Genomic DNA, 15,668 nt, shown 5'->3' on the forward strand with positions numbered 1-15,668 from the left:
CTGATCTTTATAATTTCCTCCCTTGTATTAGCTTTGGGTTTGTTCTACTCTTCTTTTTCTAGAAGCTAGAAGATGAGCTAGCATGATTTAGCACAGTGAAAATATTGTGGCCACCAATCATTATGATAGTAAACTGGATGAACTTTGAAGCTATTTTAATTTAACTTACTCTTGTGGGAGGGGGTGGGCTTGGGCTGAGACAGAGAGGGAGCCCTGCTGTTCTCCTGGTGTAATTATATGTGGTAGGATATGTAGGAGAGATATGAGCATCAGGATGGCCCCCCAAGATGTCGGACTGATTGGTGAAAATAGGTACGGAAGCAGGAGTTTCTCAAGGAAGGAAGGGGATGAGCCAAAGGGGGATCTGAGTTTGTCCTCTGTAGGAACACAAGCAAACTCTGCCCCCTGTTATTAATTGCATCGAGCCATATTACCTTTTAGTTAGGACATCTTTTGACAACGTTTGTGTCTAGGACATGTCTGTAGATTTATCTTAGAATCAATGGAGTTTTGATGGAGGATATTTACTTTTCATGAATGGATTTAAAAATTTTTAAATAAAGCCAACTAGAGAAGGTGACAAAATCTAATTAAGCTTGTAGTGGTAGCTTTACTCCCCCTTTCTTGTTTATGTAAGTGTGTTTTTAGGGAAAAGTGAGTACATCCAACAATAGCTTGTCTCTGTGGGTAATAAAGATCTATAATGTGTTTAACTGGATTAGTTGTGTATAATAAGCTCTTTTTCAAAGGGCTATCTCCAACTGCAGTTAGGGAAGAAGGGGCATAGGTTTCATCTAAGTGCTTCAAGCTGAAAGGAGTTGATGTAGGGAAGACCACAGTTAGGGGCTCCTTTAAGGTAGTTAATTTTTACAGGCCTTAAATAAAAATCATGTGGTAATTTAGTAATTATAAACTCTCTTTGTAAAGTCAATCTGATGGATTTTGATAAAGAAAAATGTCTAGCACATTAGTTGTTGATATTATCTGTATGATCATTTTGAGTATGGCAGCCTATAGGCATGAATGAACAAAATTTTTAAAGAAATTAGAGCATGTATAGTCAAGGTATAAGGACTAAAATAAAAGGGTGGTTTTGGGAAAGAGCCATGTTTAGAAACTGTTTTCAGGGGATTAAAATAGTGAATGTAACTTGTCAACCTGTAGACCCTCCGCTAATGGAGATAATCTATAAGCCTGATATTTTGTCATAATTTTAATTGTAGCTATAAAAGGACTAAAACTTAATAATTTCAAAAAACAATTTGAGCAAAAAAAATATGTTTTTTTGTAATGGGGATCAAACTCAGGACCTTGTACTGGTAAGGCAGGCAGTGGAACCACTGAGCTAAATCCCTGGCCCAAGCCAAAATATTTTAAAAACTGTTGTTGAGTTTGTATAAATTTTACCATGGTTCTATCCAATGATCCACAACAGTGGTTTACTACCAGTGTATCTGGAAACTGTCAGAATGGGTCAGCAATTAGAGCCTCTTTTTAAGTCTAGCTATATAAATATATTCTTGATTTTACACATCTTTATTTATAATTTTCTACTGGATGTTTAAGACCAAGTGTCAGTGAGACCTATATTAAATTAACCTCTTGCTATCTACTAAGGTCAATTAGGTCTCCTCAAGCAATATCTTGGAACCATGTATAGAGCCTCTAAGCTCCTGTCAGTGTCAGCCATCAGGATGTGTCATGGCCTCACTTGACCATGTTGCTTTCTGTGAAAGCATGGGAGATTTTTTTCCCTCCAGGTGACATTGCTTTGGCAAACTGCAGTTTGCCAAACAATCTCCCTCCAAGAGGAGGTTGAATGACTTATCAAAAATATAGAAAAGGTTTCTTCATGTTCTGGATCTTTGTTGACCTTGGAGGACCAGGCCCAAAATATTGGCTAGCTTCTTAGCTCAGTTACCTTTCTAGTGCTGGTCTCTGCACTTTAGTGGTTGAATACCCAGAAGAGATGATTAATAACCTTAGCATTGCAATAGGAGTAATGAACTTAACTATTATAATTTTACTTGGATAGCAAGTATTTTGAAATCTAAAATACAATTAGAGGACTGTTATTTTTATCAATCATGGTTGTTCTAGTAGTTGAATTCCTGTAGACTATTAATAGGAAAAACTTTAAATCAGGAGTCACACATAATACTTTAGCATGACAATCATGATGACATTATCTTTGTAACACACTTAGATGTGTATCTTAGTGTAAAATAGCCATTGTTAAACACACTCACTCCCTTCCAAAAACACATTTTAAAAAAAGGAAACTCTTACTTATTATCTTTTGATAGGATTCCATCTAAGGAAAATGTATGGGCCTATAAATGTACCTGTTATCATGAGTAGCTGGAGCATGAGAGGTGAATACCTGAATCAAAAGGAGGTTATTATCATAAACAATATGTTAGAAGACCTGTGCAGTCAGAAGACATGAATACATTTTTCACACCAGAAAAGTAGCAATAATAATTATTACAATTATATGCAACCTTATGTCCTATAATGTAGCTTGGTACCAAAAGCAACTTTTTAATAACACCTTGTTCTTCCCACTGAAAATTTTATGTTTTGAAGGTGACCAATATGAACATATCACAATAACATATTTAGAACTTAACCCTTTGATGATGACCAATGCAAACATTTTATAACAACATATTTAAGCAATGTTTGCTGGAGATGTGTCTTCCCATAAAGTTATGAAAATTACTGAGGCTCCCATTAGTGAACAAAAACAAAATAACTGTTTTCTGGGCAGCTGCTTCTTTATTCACCAAGGGGAGTCCCATTTAGCCATCTCCCCAAACCTAAAAGTCTCCATTTAATTACCTTGACAATTTTTTATTTAACCTATAAAAACCAGATTGTAACAATTAACACATTATTTGTAACCAAATATATATATATATTATTTTTAACCAATAAAATATATATATTGAGTTATTTAATGTAGACAGCAATATGCATTACAGTCAAAATTAATCTTTGATGACATTTTGATCAGGTAGCAACCTGAGGGAAAAGGAAGGCATGCCTTTAACTTTAATAACATTTATCTATAAGCCAATTTAAATTATAGGCAAATATCTGTTAAGAAAAAATTTTTAAGGCAAAAATATATTGTTGAGCTCAAACAAAAGAGTGTACAATTGGAAAGACAAACAAACAAGCATATAAGACTATGAAACTAGAGTTCACTCAAATATATTTGGCCAATTTGAATTATAACATCCTTTTTATAATTTTTTGGTTAAAATTGTAATTAAGACTAGTCAAAATTTTTGTAGGTCAATCAATAAAGATCTCTTGTAATTAGAATCAGAAGGAATAAAAGTGCTTTATACTTGTAAGCATAACTTGTATCACAAGCTAGTAATAGAACAGTAGCATAATCTTGTGTTATAGTTATTATCAGAAGTCTGTAAGCAGAAAGTAGAGAGAAGAGCAAGTTAACCCTATAATTACAATTTAAGAATTTGCAATGTAGAACAAGTGTTTTAAATATACCAATAGGGCTGGGGATTTAGCTCAGTGGTTTTGGTGCCTGCTGCACAAGCACAAGGACCCGAGTTCGATCCCTGGTACCAAAAAAAAAAAATAATTAAATATACCAATAAAACATCTGGAAACCAAACACCAATTAAACATTACTTTAAGTTAGAGATGCAAGATACATTTGTCAATTAACCAGAATTTATAATTTGATTTTTTGTTTGTTTGTTTTTTAAGTTTCCCCTACTGGCAGGACATCACAGCTGATTTTAATATGGAGCAAGCAAACTGTAGCAGCCACTGGGCAGTAGTTTAGCATTTGGTCTTTGAGCTCTGATTTTAACCATAACATTTTGTTTTGTTTTAAACTCTTACATTTTGTTTTCCAATATTTGTGTAGAAAACAATAGTGCCCAATGGAATTTCTTGTTAGTGTAGCCTGCCAAACAAGTTGTTGATAAATAGGCAGAGCTAGGGGAGAATTATAGATTCCTTTCTTTTGTGAAGTCCCTCTCCTGGTGGTGGTGGTGGGGTGTAAAGGACCAAAAGCAGGCAGAGCAGTGGGTGTAGACACTTTAAAAGTCTCCTTTGCCTGTCTGCAAGAAATGATGAAGCTGCACCATGTGCATTAGAATTTCTTTGTTCTTGCAAAGTGGAAGTTTGAGCCTGTGGTGCAGAAAAATTGTGGATTTAACTTTTGGCCAGGCCAACAATGAAAGTGCCATTATACTTTCCTCAAGAGTTCTTCCACCACACTCCCCACTGAGCACCTCCCCACTACAGCCACCACAGCAAGAGGCAGCAAGCTCCCCAAGTGGAGCAGGAGCTCAGTAGGAGCTGGCAGCTCCAGACTGGGCGAGGACCTCCCCACAGTCCCACATTCCTGGGCAGTCTCTTGTAATCTAAGAACACTATTTTTTGCCAGATCTTTAGGGGTGGACTCTGGGAAGGCTCAATTGTTAAAGCACTCATGGATTAGAGTCCATAATGAAAAGGTATATATAGAAATTTTTTCCGGTCCCTCAGTTTTGGGATCAGGAAACCAAAGACATGTCTCTTTTCTTTTCTTCTCTTTTCTTTTTTTCTTTCTTTCTTTCTTTTTTTTTTTTCAGAATCAGGGATTGACCTTAGGGTCCTGCACCTATCTGGTGCCATTGAGCTACATCCCTGGCCCCAAGGATACGTTTGTTGAAAGAAATTTAAAAACTTTGCTAATTGGGACTTCTTAACATCAGACCCTTTACCTCTGAAATGTGCCTCAAGCATTTCTGTATACAGATGTGGCTGAGCGATCCTGATTGCCCCATATTTTACACCTAGTGAATTTTCAATCCACCTCATCCCTAACTTATTCATGCGCACATACACCCCGAGGTGTCCCCTCACCTAAATCTGCAACCCCCCCAACCTCCTGCTGGTTTCCTCTCTGGTTCTTGCACACTGCCTGCTTTGGGTGCCAACTGCCACAGCCTGCATGGCTGAAGGGTCCACAGAGTGAGAATAGTGGTCGGGGATGAAGAAAAGGAAAAGAACAAAGAGATCCAAAGCTGGGGCCAGGTGGGACTTTTTCTCCTGATGGGAGAAAAAGACTTCCAGGCAACTGCACCCCATTTATTTATAGTGGTAGAGATAAGGGAAGTGCAGAGAGAGGTAAAAGGGGCTGGTCTGTAACTGGAGCCAGGAGAGTAGCTAAGGTCTGCAGAACATCATGCTTTGATGGTTTTATGGGGAAAGGACAAGGAGGAAGGCACATCCTCTTCTCGGCCAGGCCTCGCTCATCACACCCTCTTGTCACCTGTTCTCCCACGGGCCCTGCCTCATCTGTGGGAGGAGGCGAGTTAGGCCTGGCCATAGTGATCTACAGTGCCGAGCTCCCATCATGGGCTCTAATGATGTCTCTTTGGGATTTTATATTAAATTTAGGAATAACATAAATCATTAACAATTATGTTTATCTGGGCATGGTGACACAATGATTGCATTTCTAGCTCTCAGGAGGCTGAGGCAGAAGGATTGCTAGGAGTTTGAGGCCAGCCTAGGCTACAAAGTGAGTTCAAGGCCAGCCTGCACTACATAGGGAGACTCTGTCTTGAAAAAGCAAACAACAACAAAAAAGCAAACAAACAAAACTATTAGGTTTATTGCAACATAATTTGCTTATAATCACCAATTTTGTGTGTGTGATTGATGCCCTTCTGCTTCTTTGTAGTTAATTACCTCCCCCACATTATGCTCCTGGTCTGCACTGCTCTGCTTGCTGTCACTATAAACTGGCCTTTTCTTTTTCTTTCTCTCTTTGTTTGTCTCTCTGTCTCTGTGTCTGTCTCTGTCTGTCTGTCTCTCTTTCTGTATTGAGGATTGAACTCTGCACACTGAGCCACATGCCCAACACTTTTTTTAAAAAACAGGATCTCACTAAATCAGCTGGGTTCCCAAGCTGGGTTCAAATTTTGATTCTCCTGCCTCAGCTTCCTAGAGTGCTGGGATACAGATGTGTAAAACCATGTTTGGCCTTTTTTGTTTTTGTTTTTTTGCATGCTAAGGTTTGAACTCAGGGCTTTGTGCGTGCTAGTAAATGTGCCTTTTAAAAGAATTTTATATAAATGGAATCGTGTAACATGTAGAATTTGTGTGTTTCTTTTATTTAGCATAGTTCTGAAATTATCCATGTCATTGTGTATTATCAGTAGTTCACTCTTTTATGGTTAATTATATTGTATTCCAGTGTATAGAGAATCCATAGTTTGTTTATCCATTCAGAAGTTGGATATGTTGTTTCTGGTAGACCATTATTAATTCAATATTATAAACATTTGTATATAAGTATTTGTTTGAATATGTTTTTATTTCTCTGGCAAATATCTAGGAGTGTGATGGCTCAATCACAAAGTGCTTTTAAAATTTTTAAATTTTTATTTTATTTTTTTAAGATAGGTTCTCACTATGTAGCCCAGCCCTACCTCAAACTAGTAGTGACCCTCTATCTCAGCCTCCAGAGTGCTGGGATTACCAGTGTGTACCACCACACTCACCCTAAAGATATTTTAATAACTGTTTCATGACATGCTCTAGGTTGGCCTGAAACTCCTGGGCTCAAGTGATCCTCCTGCCTCAGCCTTTGCAGTACTATGCCACCACTTCTAGCTTTTCTGCTTACTTAAAGGAGCAGCTTAGATTGCTGATTTGAGACATTTCTTCTTTTCCAATATGTCCAAGTGGTGCCACACATTTCTCTTAGCATGACAGAACAGCAACTGCTTCTCAGAAATGTGAAATGTCATGCTTTTGCATTCATTCAGGTCAAAATACATTCTAATTTCCCTGTTGACTATATCTTTGATTCATAGGTTCCTTAGAAGTGTATTAACCAAATAGTTGGTGATTTTCCAGATAGCAGACTATTTTTTATTTCTAGTTTAATTCCATTATGGTTGAAGACATTCTTTGTATTATAATAATAATACACTGTGGTTGGGCATGGTGGTGCCTGTATCCAAGCACTCCAGAAGCTGAGGCAGAAGGACTGCAGGATGAGGTCAGCCTGGGCTACATAAGGGAGACACTGTCTCAAAAGCAAACCAAAAAGTTATTTTTCTTTAGCAGTCAATTTTCTTTTTCAGTTTTCTTAATACATAATTTATATGCCATAAATTTTTTTTTTTTTTTGCAGTACTGGGATTGAACTCAGGACCTTGTGGTTGCAAGGCAGGTGCGGTGCCACTGAACTAAATCCCTGGCTGGAGGTGACTGTTTTTACTGCACAGTTCTCAGGGTTTTGATACTTCTGTGCAGTTAAGTAATCAACACCATGACCAAGATGTAGAAGAGTTCCATTGCCCACAACCCCCCCTCCCTGTGATCCCCCCCTCTTCCTACCGGCAGCCCCTGGCAGCAGCTGGTTTCTTTCCTGCCTCTATAAGGGCTCTTTGCAGGAATGTCATATAAATGGAACCACACACCGGGTAGCCTTTTGAATCTGGCTTCTTTCAGTTTAGATTCATCTGTGTTATCAGGTTGATCAGGTAGTGCACTTATTTATCCATTCTGCAATTGAAGGACATTTCAGTTTTTCCATGTTTCACTTAAAAATGAAACCACCATAAAAACTTGTGTCCTAGCCCTGGGGAGCTGAGGCAGAAGGATCACTGCAAGTTTGAGGCCAGCCTGGGCTACATAGTAAGTTCAAGGCAAGCCTGGAATACCTAATTAAACCCTGTCTTATAAAGAGCCAAAACCAAAAAAACCAGGTACAGGTTTTAGTGAACATAAGTTGCACTCTGCTTGGGTAAATACCTAGGACTGAGATTGCTAAGTCACAGTGCAAGGTGTGTGATTAACTTTTTTAAGAGCCAAGTTATCTTGTTTATATTAAGGGTGGGTGGTGCAGGCATGGAACCCAGGGCCTCATGTGTGCCAGACAAGTGCTCTACAGCACGGTAATACACTCCCAACCCTCAACTTATTAAGGGTTAAAAATGAGAAAAAGCTTTTTATATACTATATCTATATGTTGATCGTTTCCAGCACTCTTCTTTTTCATGTGGTAAATCCAAATTTCCTTTTGCCCGGCTGGGGATTTAGCTCAGTTGTTCCACCCCTACCTTGAAAGTGCAAAGACCCGAGGTCGATCCCTGGTACAAATAAACAAGTTTCCTTTTTGCCTAAATAACATTTTCAAGTATTTCCTGTAGTGAAAGCCTATGGATTCTGTTCACCTTTGCTTTCCTGGATGACTCTATTTTGCCTTCAGGTGTGAAGGTTTTTTTTGTCTGTGTGTAGTGTTGGAGGCTGAAGGTCTTTCCTTTACAAGCCTCAACTATGGGACTGCACAGTGGGCAGCCAGCCCGAAAGTCACCCATGTCCTGATCTCCCTGAGCTGGGGACAGAGACCCCAGGACAGCTCAGGGGCAAGGCTAAGAAATGGGGCGGCAAGGCAGGAAGGCCCAAGGTGTGGGACTGCATAACCTTTGTTCCTTTTTCTCCAGCCCCATTGTGATTAAAATGTGAGTTAATAGATGGAGATGCTTGTTAGTCTAGGGACACTAGATAAGGATCTGTAACAGACCTAGAGTCCCAGAGTAAACTACTCAACTCTTTGTTTATCCAGAACTGATATTCCAGGCACCACAATTGTTAGAACAAGCTGCAGATGTCTGCTGACCATCAATATGTGACAGTCGACCACTAACCTTTGTCCCCTTTTCTTTAATATGTTAACTTCCCCCTCAACCCCCTATAAAAACAGCCTCGGATTCTGAGCCAGTTGCCTCTCTAAGCTATTTTGCTTTGGGAGTGCCGTCTGGCCAGACTAATAAAGGTCTGTTTTATTTTCCAACTTGTCCGGTGTGTTCCTTCCCGGGTGTTCTTCGCTGTAGTCAGCTCGGCTCTTGGTCTTGCATTCTGAAGGCACCGCTGGGATCCCTGGGTGTGCTTCACTAGTCAGCTCCTCGGAGCGTTTGGTAAGGCCCTCGGTCTTACAAAGGGGTGTCAGCCCTCAGCCTTCAGGTTCGTTCACAGCCCTCAGACACAGCTCGCTCGCGTGGACCTGGGGCCAAGACCCAGATTACGTGTTGGCAGCCCTGGCTGGCGCTGGCACCAGCTCCACGTGCGCCACCTGCGCCCCCCCCCCCCGCCCCGCTCACCCTCCACTCCCTTTCTGACTCTTCCCCTCCACTATTCCCCTCCGCGATTGTCCCTCTAGTGGGCAAGGCCAGCCCTTCTTAAAGGAAGTGGGCGCTCCCCTGGACGCTTGTGTGGAGTACTCCTGTGGATCACTTCTGTGCTGCCACCGCCGCTGCCGTCATGTTTTCACCCCAGTCGCGGGCCCGGCCCGCCATGGTGCTGGGCGCCATGGAGATGGGGCGCTGCCTGGGCGCCTCAGCCAGCGCCGAGTCCGTGCGCGCCTTCCTGGAGCGCGGCCACACCGAGACAGACACGGCCTTCATGTACAGCGACGGCCAGTCCGAGAGCATCCTGGGCAGCCTGGGGCTCGGGCTGGACGGCGCAGACTGCAGAGGTAACGGCCATCCCTGCCCTCCCGACCCCTTACACAGTGCGGAGCTGACCCCTCCACAGCACAGTATTCTCATCCTCCTGGGACCCGACCTCTCCCTCTGCTCCCTGCAGCTCTATGGGCCCCAGGCAACGGACACCTGAACGATTTTTTTTTGCTCAGACTCCTTTCCCTTTCGGGAAGGTGGGGCAGGATCCTCCCCAATGCGAGGTTCAACCCAGGTCGAGCTGGAATCACCCTGTTGTCTGTTTTGTGGGGCTCTGAGGACTTCTGAAACTGGCTCCTTGCTGCCCCTCCCTTCTTATTCCTCTCTGAATTGCCCCTCACCGGCCTCATCTTCAGGAATCTTGTCCTTACCACCCTGGCATTCCCTGACACAGCCCCAGATCCAACTCTGGAGGAGAGCTGCTTGCTCATCTGCTCCTACCAGCCTTGCTCTGGGCCCAGGTCTTTGCTTTTAGTAGCTATCCTGTGTCCGAGGCTTGGCAGTGTCTCCTGCTACACTGGAGTTGCAACTGACTCTATCCATGCCAGACTCTAAGGCTATAGCAGAGAAATTGATGTGAACCTTCCTGGGAGCTCAGATTCTAGAGATATCTGGGCACAGGGGGCACGCTTCTCAGGAGCCAGCCATGGAAGAGAGCCCCTCCAGAGGGGGGATCTTTAAAGACTGGGTAGGAGTTTGCTAGAGGATATAAGGGGAGAAAGCGCATTCTGGGCAATGGTGTGGGTGTGCAAAGGCAGTGAGATTTGTTAAAGCTTCGAGGTTGGAGGAGACCTATGTAATTTAAGGGGAAGATGGGTATGGAGCTGAGGGAGCATCCCTCATTGGTCTAATGCCACGTTATCGGCTTGCAGGCATCTTAGCAGGCTCAGAAGTTTTAGATATTGTCTTTCCTTTGGAAATGGGGTCTCAAAGTAGAGCTCAACTGGTCCTCCAGTCTCAGCCTTCCCAGTGGCTGGGGACCACTGGTGTATGCACCACACTGAGCAGGTGCTTTGTTCTTTTATTAAAATTATTGACCCATATCAATTGCACAAACTAATTAGATTTACTGTGATATTTCCATACATGTATATATGGTACTGTGTCTGTCCATCATATTCTTCTATCCTTACCCCTTTTTTTTCCCCTCCAGTACTGGATATTGCACTCGGAGCCTTCACACTGAGCTACATCCCCTGTCATTTTCTATTTTTCATTTCAAGACAAGGTATCATTAAATTGCTTGGGCTGAGCTAGAACTTGTGATCCTCTTGCCTCAGCCTCCCAGAGTGCTGGAATTGAATTGCATGTGTGGCATGACTACCCTGGCTCCTCCTGTTTGTTTTTTTTCTGGTACCTGGAATTGATCTCAGAACTTTGCACTGCCAGGCAGACATGACACCACTGAGCTACATCCTTGGCCCTTACCCAGGCTGGCCTTGAACTTGCAGTGGTCCTCCTGCCTCAGCCTCCTGAGTGCTGGGATTACAGGTGTGCGGCACCATGCCCAACCTCCCACTTTGTTCTTTTTTTGGTTTTTAAAACTTTATTTCAATATAACTGTACTTACAGAAATATACTTGTATTGGTTAACAGAATACATTTAACTTATGCTACATAATTTCAACCAAAAAGTTGGTACATGGTTTAACCCACTTTATTCTTAAAAGCCTCCTTTGCCTTCTTGCAGTCTGTATTAGCCCCTCAAATCCCCCCTGCCATCTTGCTCCTTGCTTCACAGCTTAGTAGATTTGAAACAATAGGAGATGGGTACATCTCAGGGCCAAGCTCTTTATAAATTGCCTGGCTGCCTCTGATCTCATTTCTGCTTTTTCTTTATTTCTAACTCTTCCCTTCCATCTTTGAGGCCAGGACTAGCTGGCCTGATATTCACAGATCTCAGATCTGAAGGTAAGTTCACATCAAGAAGAGGTGGAATGGAAAAGTTTCCCATGTGTATTTCCTTGAGCCTGGACTCTCCCAAGTCTCAAGGGTTCCAGTGATTGCCCACGGGCCTGCCCAAGTGACTTTCCAACCCCAAGTGACTTTCCAAGATCAAGTGACTTTCTGAGTGTGGAGAATGGGAAGAGGACACTTCTCTCACATGTCCATCTAGCCAACTAGGATTCGATTTTATTATTTTATTAGTACATGTCTGCAGTTCATGCAGTTTACAGTCATCTTGGGGAGTGGCTACATGTACATGCTGCAACTTTTTTTTTTTTTAATCCCCTTCCCTCTCCCTCCCTCCTCTAACTCCCCTATCCTGATTTTCATTCTTGCTGATATTATTACTCTTAACTCATGTTATGGTAGGTAATGTTTATATTCATTGAGGTTATTAGGTTCTTGTACACAGCATATCTTTATTCTACCTATTTCCCCTTTACCTCCTCCTCACCCCCTGACCTTGTTCCCTTGGACCACTTCCCTATTGCAAGTGATCCATCCCCTTGTCCCCATCTTTCCATCTTTTATTATTCTCTGTTTGTACTTTGTCTTGCTCCAATGAGAGATACAATATGGTATTTAAATTTAGGGCAAGCAGGAAAGTCTGGACTCCCATGGATGGCCCACTGCTGGCCCCATTTTCTGGGAGGTCTATATGTGATCTTGGCTTTTCCTTCTTGGAGGCCCATGTCTAGGCCTCTCCTAGTTCCTGCTGCAGTCTCCTTATTGCTCTCCCTGTGTCTAGACCAGCCCTTCATCCCTAGTGCATTTACAGTCATCTTTCAAAACTAGAAGGCTGACCATGGAGCTCACGTCTTAAAAGCATTCAGGGGCTTCCAGGGCCCTCTGAAGGCACTGTATGGGTACACTTGGGCCCCTCTGGCTTCTGGAATTGGCCCTGTGTCCCATGTCCCACACCTTGAACCTGGTGCTCTGATCCATGGACTAATAGACATGGCTCCCCTTGGCTTTCCCTTATGCCTCACATTCTGGGATGAATTTCCAACTTTTCCACATCTTGACCTCAGGTTTTGGTCCAAGAGTCCACCTGAGATTGTTTTTAAATAAGATTCTAAGGAGATCCTTCCTGAGCTCCCAGCAGGCCTCATATGATTATGCCCTGGGCTCCTCCAGCACCTTATGCATTTCCCTGCCTCCCTATTAGAGAGTGGCTCTCCAGACTGAATCCTTGAAAGATGAGAGTTCTTCCCTTTACCAGCCCTACAGCCAGGTCTGACACAGCCCTGTATGTAATCACCATACTGAGGACATCTCCAATTCATGATGATTACACTTAGCCAAGTTCCAACCAATCCTCAAGACTTACCCATGTTACCATTTTTACTGGAACTTTACAGTGAAGAGGATTGAGATTCAGACATAAAGTACCTTAGTCAAGGCCAAAGAGCTAGCAGTGGCAGAGCTGGGATTTGAACCTAGGTCTGTTTTATCCATTGCATAGGCCCCATGTCTGATGTATGAACAACTGATTCAAATTTTGTTTCTGTCCCTTCCAAGTGAAAATTGCCACCAAGGCCAATTCATTGTATGGAAACACACTGAAGCCCGATAGTCTCCAGTCCCAGCTGGAGACGTCATTGAAGTGGCAGCAGTGTCCCCTAGTGGACCTCTTCTATCTGCACATGCCTGACCATGATACTTCTGTGGAGGAGACGCTGCGGGCCTGCCAGCAGCTGCAACAAGAGGTGAGGGTGGGAGGTGGTTTCTACCCGCCCTCATGCTGACACTACCAGGAGAGTGGAGGCACTGGGGCAGCCAGAGAGCTGGGGGCAATCCCCCTCCCAAGTCCACTCCCTACCAGGTCTCCATGCCTGACTCCTGGGCTGAGCTGGTTCTTACCAGGCCTCTCTCCTGCAGGGCAAGTTTGTGGAGCTTGGCCTCTCCAACTATGCTGCCTGGGAGATGGCCAAGATCTGTACCCTGTGCAAGAAGAATGGCTGGATCCTGGCCACCATGTACCAGGTGAGGGCTTCCTGGGGTGCCAGGGCTGCTGGGGTCTCAGGCTGCAGGGCTCTGCTGATCCCAGCTCTCCTTGTCCCTCAGACTGCCCCTATGTCCCTATATAGCAGTGTCTCCTCTACTAAACCCATAGGTAGCTCCCAGGTAGCCTCAGCATGAGGCCCAAGCTCCTAAGCCTGCCCTCCAGGCACCTGCTGGCTTCCTGCAGCTCCACCTTCCTTTCATACCCACTCTGTACTTCAGCCTGGAACACTCCTGCCTGCTCCCTGGGAGAAGGGCTGAGGTCTCAGTTAAGTGACTCTTCCTTGGGAAGTGCCTATCCAAAGCCCTCAGGAGCCTGAGATCTCAGCCTCTACTTTATGTCCTCATTGTCCAGTCAACAAATGTTTGTACACCTGCTTGGTTGCAGGCACTGGTCACAGAACTTACTAGTACATTAAGGTTGCCTCTGTATCGTTACACTTGTTTACTCGCCCTTGCTGTAACCTCAGGCAAGGACCTTCTCCTTTAGCTGTGGTTCTGAACCTGGCTTCCAGTTGATGCAGGTAAATGTTGGCTGAATGGACGAATTTTTCCTAAAAATAACCTTCTCCAACACTAAATTACTTCTGTTACTTTTCTCTTTGCTGAGACAAAATACCCAACATCCAAAGTTAAAGAAAGGCTTATTGTAGCTCATAGTTTGTAGAGGTTTCAATTCACAGTTGAATTGAAAGGCAAGAGAAGGCAACAAAGCAGAAAGCAGCAAAGTAACACAGCAGTAAGCAGTGACTACAGCTCTCCTGTCTTATTTTCTATCCAGACTACAAGCCCTTGGGGCAGGTAGCACTCACACCCAGGGTGGGCCTTCCCATTATCTACTCCCAGAATTCTGCTAAACCAATCAGTGGACTAATCTAATACTATACACCCTTGACCCCAGCATCCCACACTCTAGAGCCAGCCAACTCTCAAAAGCCCCACCTATGACTGTGTGAGGCTTTTGGGGCGGGGGGGGGGGGGGGACGGGGCATCCAAACACAAGCCATAACCAAGCCCTAATTGGCAAAGTCCTATGCTCTAGGTCTGAGCTGGGGCTTTAAAAGGATAGTTTTGGGGTACCTTCCGTTCACACATCCACCCTAACTGGCCCCTTTCCCTGCAGGGCATGTACAATGCTATCACCAGGCAAGTGATAGGTGGCCTGTCTTCTGTGTGATGGGAAGTCTGCCAGGAACTCTGTACCAGAAAAACTGCCAGCTTTCCCTCTCCTCTTAGCACCATCAGCAGTGAGCACCTGCTAGTGTCCCAAATCCAATTCATTTCTGTCACCTCAGCCCCGAAGACTGCCCCCCCATGCCAACTGCAAGCTTATTTCTGACTGTCCCACTACAAATCAGGGTTCTCACAACCCCTTCCTCAGTTGTTAATTTGCTTAAGGATCTCACAACTCAGGGAAACACCATCGACTGTTTTATCTTAAAGGGGATTAGAAAGGATATAGGTGAAGGGCTGTAGAGAGTGAAGTATGGGGAACAGATGTGCCACTCTCTGGAAACCATGTGTTCACACATCCTGGGAGTGCTCTGAACCCTGTGGTGCCAAGTTTTTACTTGGCGACTTCACTGCAGATGTGAATGCAGAGATTGAGTGGGGAACCTGGAAGAGCCTGTAGTTAGCTTGTTCTTGCTTCCATGAAGTTCTCCTTCCTTCAAGCACGGGGCAGGATCCGTCTGCAATGAGGATCTCAAGGATCAACAAGATACGTCAGGATTTTTTCTGCAGTGCTAGGGATGAACCTAGGGCCTCAGGCATGCTAGGCAGGTGCTCTACCACTGAGCTCTGCTGCCTGTTCCCAGAGAATCTTTATGGTCAGCCGTAGGCAGGGACTAGAGAAGAGAGTTATAAGCCAGGAAGAGTGGACATAAAAAAATGTATGTATCTCAATGTCATACACCATGGACTAGATTTTCTTTTCATAAATACCTGCAAGAGTCCATTGCTGGAGTTAAAAATGTCCCAGGATGCTGTGTGCCACATTAAACACTCACCCCCACCTCCAGCAGTGGCTTTACTCTTGAGTTAGCTGAAGTGCCCGGCCCCTTGGTACCCATCAGTCTTAGCCATGGTTTGGAGAGGGAGACTATGTGTGTAGAGGCAGGAAAGGGCTGCAAGAGTGCCCATTTTCCTCAGGAAATCTCTGTTCTGAGTACTGTAAAGGGCAATAAGAGCTGGAGAGGGCAAGAAAGCTCA

General features: G+C 43.8%; 1 protein-coding gene across 3 annotated transcripts in view; it reads left to right on the top strand.

Annotated features, from left to right (window-relative positions):
• The window catches only part of LOC101702417 (aldo-keto reductase family 7 member A3), a 35,163-nt gene extending 19,549 nt beyond the window's left edge, over positions 1-15,614 (top strand). The window contains exons 2-5 of one of the 3 annotated variants that reach the window (XM_087215109.1): positions 7,178-9,523; positions 12,975-13,162; positions 13,335-13,439; positions 14,581-15,614. In XM_087215109.1, the coding sequence (XP_087071235.1) occupies positions 9,310-9,523; positions 12,975-13,162; positions 13,335-13,439; positions 14,581-14,634 (561 nt within the window). In that variant the 5' untranslated portion in view covers positions 7,178-9,309 and the 3' untranslated portion in view covers positions 14,635-15,614. Of the gene's footprint in view, positions 1-7,177; positions 9,524-12,974; positions 13,163-13,334 lie in introns of all 3 variants that reach the window. The other 2 variants (XM_087215107.1, XM_087215110.1) reach the window with 2 other exon arrangements.
• Positions 15,615-15,668: the final 54 nt, after the last annotated feature.

Source organism: Heterocephalus glaber, unplaced genomic scaffold (genome assembly GCF_053883595.1).
Source record: "Heterocephalus glaber isolate CG9 unplaced genomic scaffold, H.glaber_assembly_v1.0 deba00001452, whole genome shotgun sequence".
In the NCBI taxonomy this organism is placed as follows: domain Eukaryota; kingdom Metazoa; phylum Chordata; class Mammalia; order Rodentia; family Bathyergidae; genus Heterocephalus; species Heterocephalus glaber.